Below are 9,444 nucleotides of genomic sequence, written 5' to 3'. Positions count from 1 at the left end.
AACATTAGTCACACACTTCAGGTCCACCCCCCCCCCCACACACACACAATCCCCTCCCAGGGATAGTACAAGGAGAAGGGTGTTTGTCTTGCACATGGCTGACCTGGGTTCGACTTCCGGCTCCACCAGGAGTAATTCCTGAAAGTGGAGCCAGGAGGAATGGTGGAGCACCACTGGGTGTGCCCACCCTCACCCCCCAGCAAAAACAGAACATGAATCATACAGGTCAAGGGCTTTTTTTTTTTTTTGGGTCACACCCAGCGATGCTCAGGGGTTCCTCCTGGCTTTGCACTCAGGAATTACTCCTGGTGGTGCTTGGGGGACCCTATGGGATGCTGGGGATCGAACCCTGGTCAGCCGTGTGCAAGGCAAACGCCCTCCCTGCTGTGCTATCGCTCCGGCCCCTCAAGGGCTTCTTTCTGGCCAAGTCTGGGTTTCCAGCAAGTCAGCGTGTGTGTGTGCGTGTGTGTGTGTGTGTGTGTTGCTTGCGGCCTGTATTGCGTCCCCGTGTGAGTCCGCGTGTGCGCGCAGCCCGCGTTGAGTCCCCGTGTGAACGACGCCCTCGGGGCCCCGCTAGCCGGTGTGCGAGCGGAGGTGCTTGATGAGGCAGGAGGAGGCCGTGAAGGCCTTGCCGCACTGGTGGCACCCGTAGGGCCGCTCGCCGGTGTGCGAGCGCTTGTGGATGGTGACGTAGGAGGAGCAGGCGAAGGTCTTGCCGCAGACGTTGCACTGGAAGGGCTTCTCGCCCGTGTGCGAGCGGAAGTGCGTGGTGAGCTGCGTGGAGGAGGCGAAGGCCTTGCCGCACTGGTCGCAGGCGTAGGGCTTCTCCCCGCTGTGGATCTTCAGGTGCGCCGTGAGGCCCGAGTAGTGCGTGAAGGCGTTCCCGCACTCGCGGCAGGCGTAGGGCTTCTCGCCCGTGTGGATGTTCAGGTGCTTGGTGAGCCCCGACGACTGGCTGAAGGCCTTGCCGCACTCGGGGCAGGCGTAGGGCTTCTCGCCCGTGTGGATCTTGCGGTGCTTGGTGAGCACCGACGGCTCGGTGAACGCTTTGCCGCACTCGGGGCAGGCGTGCGGTTTCTCGCCGGTGTGGATGCGCCGGTGGAAGCCCAGGCTGGCGGCCTTGGCGAAGCGTTTCCCGCACACGTCGCAGGCGAAGCGCTTGGCCCCGTGCGACTGCAGGTGCTTGGCCAGGCGGGTGGACGCCGTGAAGGCCTTGCCGCACGTCGGGCACGCGTAGGGCTTCTCGCCCGTGTGCGAGCGCTGGTGGATGGTGACGTAGGACGACGTGGTGAAGGTCTTGCCGCACACGTTGCACGGGAAGGGCTTCTCGCCCGTGTGCGTGCGGAAGTGCTTGGTGAGGTTGGACGACGCGTAGAAGGCGCGTCCGCACTTGTCGCACTGGTAGGGCTTGGTGCCCGTGTGGATCTTCGCGTGCAGCGCCAGCCCCGACGCCTTCGTGAACGCTTTGCCGCACTCGGGGCACACGTGGGGCTTCGCCTCGCCGGGCGGCAGGGCCTGGCGGGGGATCGGGTCGTTTCCCCGACCGGCTTGGGACTTCTGGGGGCCCGACGGGCTCAGGACGGTCAGGGAGCTGCCCTGGTTTTTGACGCTCGGGGGATCCGGGGGCTTGGGGCAGGCTTTCTCCTCGGACCCCGGTTTCTTCCTTGCAGCTGGAAGGTCGTTGTCTGGAGTATCCTCCGCGGTGAGCCCGGGGGGCTTCTGGGCGCGCTCCCGTGGGGGAAAGAAGGCGTGCTGGTCGTCAGCTTGGTCATGCTGCCGGGGGTCGTGGGTTCTGCCCATCCGGAAGGGCAGGCCTGGGGAAGAAGAACAGAGAGCCAGCTCAGAACCCACCCTCGGGGGCAGTCAACACTCGCTTGATGGCCCTTGGGGTGCGGAAGAGCGAACACAGGTGGGCTTCGTGCAAGGCAAGCGCCCTCCCTGCTATACTATGGTGGGCCAGAGAGCAGCCGACCTGGGTTCGGTCCCTGGCGTCCCCTGGGGTTCCCTGCAACCCCAGGAATAATCCCTGAGCGCAGAGCCAGGAGTAAGTCCTAAAATCTGAGTGTGGCCTCCAGACCAAACCAACCCACACAAAAGAAGTCAAGTAAAATGAAAACGGAAATGGGTCTTTTAGATTTACCCCTTATTTATTTATTTATTTATTTATTTTCTTTTTGGGTCACAACTGGCAATACTCAGAGGTTATTCCTGACTCTGCACTCAGGAATCAGTCCTGGTGGTGCTTGGGGGACCCTATGGGATGCCAGGAATTGAACCCGGCTCAACTGTGTGCAAGGGCCTCCGCAATGAATCTTTAAAATGCGTTTTTTATTTATTTATTTTTTTATTTTTGGGTCACACCCTGGCATTGCACAGGGGTTACTCTCCTGGCTCATGCACTCAGGATTACTCCTGGAAGTGCTTGGGGGACCATATGGGATGCTGGAAATAGAACCCGGGTCAGCCACGTGCAACGCAAAATGCCCTACCCTAACCGCGGTGCTATCGCTCCAGCCCCTTAAAACGCACTCTTGAAATCTGGAGGCACTTGACACGCGCTGCTCACAGGCTGTTCGTGTAAAGACAGTGGGTGGGAACAGCCACGGCTGTCTGCACCCTCAGGTCTGTAGCTGCTGGTCTGGTGCAGAATGTTGACCTGCACCCCCAGCACCCAGAACATACCCCTGGAACTTTCCAGATGACAAGAATGCCTCTTTCTGCCCTGGGCATAACCTACAGAGAGGAGTAGGCCAGAAAATGGAAACACAGCATTAAATAAAAACAAATATCAATGTGTGTGACATGCTGAAAGAATCTCGTTGAGTTTCTAGAAAGCCAGCAGGAAGGACAAAATAGTAGCAACAGAAAAAGGAACATAGAAAATTGCCATATAGGGCTACAGAAACAGGACAGCGAGGGGCCAGAGTGATAGTCTAGCGGGGAGGGTGTCTGCCTTGCATGCAGCTGATCTGGGTTCGATCCCAGCATCCCATATGGTCCCCTGAGCACCACTAGGATTAATTCCTTAATGCAGAGCCAGGAGTTACCCCAGAGCACTGCAGGGTGGCCACCCTACCCCCAATAAATCAAAAATAGGACAGCAAGTGAGGAAGGTGCTTGCCTTGAAGAGTCTACCTGGGTTCGATCCCAGGCACACTGCCAAGTATGCCCACCAGCACTCCCATATATAAAGCTAGGCTGGAGTGTGCATCCTCCCCCACAAAAAAGAAAACCAAACTTGCGGGGTGAGGGTGGGGGCGGGTGAGATAGTGCAGTGAGTAAGGTGCTTAGCACAGTGGGGAAAGTGCCTTGGACATAGCTGAACCAGACCAATCCCTGGCACTCCATATGGTCCCCGGAGCCCAGCAGGAGCACAGAGCTGGGAATGGGCCCTAACTATTGCTGGATGTGCCCCCACAAAAAAGCCCTCAAGGGGCTACAGCAATCATATAAATGGGGTGGGCTGGAGTGATAGCACAGCAGGTAGGGCATTTGCCTTGCACGCGGTTGACCCGGGTTCAATTTCCCAGCATCCCACAGTGTGCCCTGAGCACCTCCAGGAGTAACTCCTGAGTGCAGAGCCAGGAATAACCCCTGTGCATTGCCAGGGGTGACCCCAAAAGCAAAAAAAAAAAAAGAATATAGGGGGCTGGAGAGATAGCACAGCGGGGAGGGCGTTTGCCTTGAACGTGGCCAGCTCGGGTTCGATTCTCAGCATCCCATATGGTCCCCTGAGCACCGCCAGGAGTGACTCCTGAGTGCAGAGTCAGGAGTAACCCCTGTGCATCGCCAGGTGTGACCCAAAAAGCAAAAAAAAAGTTAAAAAAAATATAAATGGGTAAGGCATTTACCTTGCATGCGTCCACTGTAGGTTTCAATTCCTGGTATCCCACTGGTCCACTGAGCACTACCAAGAGTGATTCCTGAGTGCAGAACCAATAATAACCCTTGAGCATCACTAAATATGGCCCAATCCACGCCCCCCCCCAAAGATAACAAGCACAAAACCCCCAACAACAAAAAACCCAAATCCCCAAAACCCAAACTTTGTAACAATACAGAGAAGTTCATTTGCAGACAGATGAACAACAGACAATACTGCTTTGTTCTTTTTTGGGGTAGAGAAAGAAAGCATTTTATTTCAAGCTGAATAATACCTATATCTTTAGGAAACACACTGCCATTTGTTTATTACCTTATTTACTTTTGGGGTCACACCCAGCAATGCTCAGGGTTTATTCCTGGCTCTGCACTCAGTGAGTCAGACACCATATGGGATGTTGGGGATCGAATCCAGTCACCCTTGTGCAAGACAAATGCCCTCCCTGCTGAACTATCCCTCCAGCCCTTGCCATTTGTTGAAAAACCAATGAAATTGGACTTTCCATTGCCCTTCCTTTCAAACGGCTGATCAGGAAATAATTTGACTATGCACAGGAAGAAAATACGAAAAATGTGAAAAAGAACTGCACATGGTGGTTTTTTTTTTTTCTTTTTCTTTTTGGGTCACACCTGGCAATGCACAGGGGTTACTCCTGGCTCTGCACTCAGGAGTTACTCCTGGCGGTGCTCAGGGGACCTTATGGGATGCTGAGAATCGAACCCGGGTCGGCAGCGTGCAAGGCAAATGCCCTCCTCGCTGTGCTCTCTCTCTGCTCACTATTTTTTTTTTTTTGCTTTTCGGGTCACACCCAGCAAGGCACAGGGGTTACTTCTGGCTCTGCACTCAGGAATCACCCCTGGCGGTGCTCAGGGAACCATATGGGATGCTGGGAGTCGAACCCGGGTCGGCCGCGTGCAAGGCAAACGCCCTACCCGCTGTGCTATCACTCCAGCCCCTACACATGGTGTTTAGTATAATCTGCCAGGGTGGCAAGGGAAGGCCCCGACGGCTCTCCCCCTCACCACCCGGGTTCAGAGGGCCTTGGGCTGCTCGCCCAGCAGGGGCAGCCCGGGCCATGGGGCACACAGAGGAGGAAACGAGGGCCAAGCTGGTTGATTGATCAGTTGCCACTGATTCCATTCTCCCCACGCACCTGTTCCAGTCTCTCTGACCCCCCATTCCCGGCTCCTCCTGTCTCTCCCGTTCATCTCTCCGTGCTCCCTCTCGCAGCTTCGTCTCTCTCCAAGCACCTGCTCCTGGATTCTTCTATATTCTTCTCCGTCTGTCCCCCTTGCTAGGCTCAACTCGCTCCATCGTGCTGCCTGTTCTCTCTTGTCCCTCCAACTCTCTCCAGCACCGGGGGCAGACACTACACGCAGTCCAGTAGCAAAACCAACACAAGAAAGCCCTTCCTGGGGCTGGAGCTATAGCACAGCGGGTAGGGTGTTTGCCTTGCACGCAGCTGACCCAGGTTCGATTCCCGGCATCCCTTATGGTCCCCCAAGCACCGCCAGGAGTAATTCCTGAGTGCATGAGCCAGGAATAACCCCTGTGCATCGCTGGGTGTGACCCAAAAAGCAAAAGCAAAAAAAAAAGCCCTTCCTGGTGCTGGAGCAATAGCATAGTGGGTAGGGCCTTGCACGCGGTGGCTGACCCGGGTTCAATTCCCAGCATCTCATATGGTCCCCTGAGCACCGCCAGGAGTGATTCCTGAGTGCAGAGCCAGGAGTAACCCCTGTGCATCGCCTGGTGTGACCCCCCCCCAAAAAAAGAAAGCCCTTCCTGACTGCCATCAGGCTCAAGGGTGGAAACACCACCTAGGGTTGTTCCTCTTCTCCTTAGTCCAATAACTTAATTAACATCTTAATTCTACTTCTTAATATTAGTTATTTTGTATGGACACAGTCAGAGATACATTGAGGTTTGTAGGACGGCTCTGCTGGGAACCTCTTGCCACAGACTCAGATTACAGTGCTCAGGCCAGATTAATCTTTCCTAATCCGAGCAGGGTCCGAATCTCGTTATTGCTTTTTGGATCATGACAGCATTTGTCCATGTCCGAGCTCTTAACTTATAGTTAAGCATTATGGCACTTTGGTCAGGCCCATTTCAATGCTAGGGTAGCACATAGCTCACCGCTTGCCCTGGGTGCATCCAGTCCCTTGTCGGGACCCTGCTTTTGGGGTGCTACGAAGTAAGGGCAACTGAGGCTTAAGTCAAGAGAACAGATATCATTGAGAGTCAATTAAGTCCTATGTTACAAAAGCATACTTTTTTTTTTTTTGCTTTTTGGGTCACACCCAGCGATGCATAGGGGTTACTCCTGGCTCTGCACTCAGAAATCACTCTTGGGGTGCTCAGGGGACCATATGGGATGCTGGGAATCGAACCTGGGTCGGCTGCGTGCAAGGCAAACGCCCTACCTGCTGTGCTATCTCTCCAGACCCACAAAAGCATACTATTTATCGTCTTCCTGTGCCCATACAAAAAGGACATTGCAGGGCTGGAGTGATAGCACAGCGGGTAGGGCGTTTGCCTTGCACGCGGCCAACATGGCCGATACAGGTTCGATTCCCAGCATCCCATATGGTCCCCCGAGCACTGCCAGGAGTGACTCCTGACTGCATGAGCCTGGAATAACCCCTGAGCATCGCCTGGTGTGACCCAAAAAGAAAAAAACAAAAAAAACCCCAAAAAAGGGACATTGCTCTGAATTAACTATGCAAAGGACTTAAGGAGAAGAGTAAAACAATATTTACAAGTCAACTGAGCACAAAGAAAGATGTCACAAATAAACACAGAGGAATAGGAGCACTGTGATGGGAGCAACCCAATAAACCTAAGCTCCCTGCGGCAAGGCAGAAAAGACAAACCCATGTTATCCTACAATGCCCAAAGCAGGGTCAATGGTCACGGCTTGTCACTGCTGAGCACTGCTGGGTGAGAGGCACCAAAAAAAAGGGAGGAAGGAGAGAAGAAAATTGAAATGACTCTTCATGTCTCTAAAGCTCCTTCCTTTCAATATTTTCTGTTTTCCTTCCCAAATAAACTCCCCTTTTATTCCGTTCTGCAATGGACTGCAAATTTATAAAAACACAGACCAGGGGCTAGAGTGATCGTAGAGTGGGAAGGACATTCTCATACGGTCCCTGAGCACCAGCACTGTCAGGAGTAATTCCTGAGTGCAAAGCCGGGAGTAACCCGTGAGCACTGCTAGTATAACCCCCAAACCAAAAAACCCTCCACAAAAATCAACCAACCAACCCCAGGTGACCCTTCCTAAATCTCACCCCTAAATCTCAGTCCCTGGGGGCCGGAGCGATAGCACAGCAGGTAGGGTGTTTGCCTTGCACGCAGCCGACCCGGGTTCGATCCCTGGCATCCCATATGGTCCCCCAAGCACTGCCAGGAGAAATTCCTGAGTGCAAAGCCAGGAGTAACCCCTGAGCATTGCTGGGTGTGACCCAAAAAGCAAAAAACAAAAGAAAACAAAAAAACACAAAAAACCCAATAAATCTCAGTCCCTGCATCATACCTGCCCTTCACCCATTCCAACAGCCCAAGTATAATTAATTGCTCCGAAACCTTCCCAGGGGGCAAAATGATCCCAGCCTCTGAATCCTTCAAGGACAAGGGTTACACCCCTCCAGCAGGGGGACCCCACCTGCACCTAACCCTTCCTCCTCCCATTCAGCACCCAGTCTGCAGCGCTGACTTTCTGGGGGTCGGTATGAGCACCCCCACAAATCGAGAGCCAGGGATGCCTACAGGGGCCCAGGAGACCCCAATTCTGCCGGTACAGCCCCGTCAGACAGGAGTGGGGTCTGAGGACTGGGGCATAGGGACAGGGCAGTTGCCATGACACAGATGCACACGACATGCAAGGGCTGGACCCTCCAGAATCCTCCTCCAGATTCAGCCTGTCAGTCTGCGATGCTTAATCGCTGGGGGGGGGGGGGGGGGGGCGCAGGAAACCCCTCCCACTGCCCTCAGCCCGGTCCGGTCCTCCAACCGCTCCATTGGGGACAGAGTCCTGGGATTTTGGAGACAAAGAACTCCCCCGCGATCAGCATATTGCAGCGGGAACCCCGGCATGCACGGTGGCCCCAGCACCCTGGGGTGTGGCCGTGGAGGGTCCTGAGCGCCCGGGGTGCAGCCCTGACCATCCTGACGCTCGAAGCGCCGCACCACCAGGCTGCAAGGCCAGTGAGCCCCTGCGCTCCGATGCAAGGTCACCCCAGCACCCTGGAGTGTGGCCGTGGAGGGTCCTGAGCGCCCCGGCTGCAGCCCTGACGCTCGAAGCGCCGCACCGCCAACTGGCAAGGCCAGTGCGCCCCTGTGCACGGAGCAAAGCCCCGGGACACCCCAAGACCTAGGACCCGTGCCAAGACAAAGGCAATTCTAAAGCGAAGCGCTGAACCCTGTGCGAAACAGTCTGGAGCCTCCAAGCTAGCTCGGTTCCCGGGCGCCTCCGAACCCGCAGTCGCCCCCCCCCATTCGATGAGGCGCGCAAACTTAACAACAAAAAAATGCAAAAATTTCTCAGTGGAAACTTTTTCAGACGATCGGTCCCTCAAGCCTCCATCCAACCCCCCCCCCCCCCGGTACTCACCCAGACAACCGAGGATCGGAGATCAGACAGAGACGGGGTGTTGGTGTGTGGGGGGGTCTGGTCTCAGCCAGCGGGCAGGAGCAGCAGAAATTCCCGGGGCTCTGCAGAAACATCACACTCACTCGATCTTTTGCACCGAGCACGTGCACGAGGGCGCCCCCGACCCTCCTTTTTCCAGCCCCGGCCGCCCCCCACCACTCACACCGGGGACCCCGTGGGGGAATCAGGGCTCGGTAAGGAGGTCCCGAGACAACATGGACTTTTAAAACGCCCCCTTAACCTCCCGGGGACTCCCCCGCCCTCGCCCCTTACCGTTAGAGTCAGCGGCGACCGGGCAATGCAACCCACAAACCCACTGAAGACGTAGCGGACAAGAAGTCCCGGGAGCAGTGACGTCACTTCCACCGCCCACCGGCGCCTTAAAGGGCCAGAGCTACGGAGTCTAAGCCGGGAGTGGGCAGGGCGCAGGTGTGCTTGTTTCTAACCTGATTGGTCAGAAATAGGGGGCGTGGCCACAGGAGGGCGGGGCTAAAGGCAAGTTAATGGGGCTGCAATTTACATAAGGGTTTGGAGTGAAAACGTGCAGCTGGGAACTTTTTATTTGCTTTTTACCTGTTTAAACTGTTTTTTTGGGGGGCTGGAGCGATAGCACAGCGAGGAGGATGTTTCCCTTGCGCGGCCGACCCGGGTTCGATCCCTGGCATCCCATATGGTCCCCCGAGCTCTACCAGGAGTAATTTCTGAGTGCAAAGCCAGGAGGAACCCCTGTGCATAGCCGGATGTGACCCCAAAAAATAAAAGCAAACTGGGTGTTTTGTTTGTTTGCGGTGCTCAGGGGATACTCCTGCCCCTCACCCGGGAATCACTCCTGGCGATGCTCCGGGGACCACATGGGACGCTGGGGATCGAAGTGGCTCGGCTGTGCGCGAGTTAAGCGGCCTCTCCGCTG

At 55.5% G+C, this 9,444-nt stretch overlaps 1 protein-coding gene across 1 annotated transcript; it reads right to left on the bottom strand.

Moving 5' to 3' along the window:
• Positions 1 to 570: 570 nt before the first annotated feature.
• On the bottom strand, positions 571 to 8,579 carry LOC130022118 (zinc finger protein OZF-like). Its single transcript, XM_056112863.1, has 3 exons — positions 8,496 to 8,579; positions 3,852 to 3,923; positions 571 to 1,814 (listed from the first exon to the last, which is right to left on the bottom strand). The coding sequence occupies exons 2-3, from the start codon at positions 3,856 to 3,858 to the stop codon at positions 574 to 576; spliced, it is 1,248 nt and encodes a 415-aa protein (XP_055968838.1). The 5' UTR covers positions 3,859 to 3,923; positions 8,496 to 8,579; the 3' UTR covers positions 571 to 573.
• Positions 8,580 to 9,444: the final 865 nt, after the last annotated feature.

The sequence above is a fragment of the Sorex fumeus genome, unplaced genomic scaffold (assembly GCF_029834395.1).
Source record: "Sorex fumeus unplaced genomic scaffold, SorFum_2.1 ptg000019l, whole genome shotgun sequence".
Taxonomy (NCBI): domain Eukaryota; kingdom Metazoa; phylum Chordata; class Mammalia; order Eulipotyphla; family Soricidae; genus Sorex; species Sorex fumeus.
Note: the sequence above shows the minus strand (reverse complement) of the source record. Positions and strands in the feature narration are given on the sequence as shown.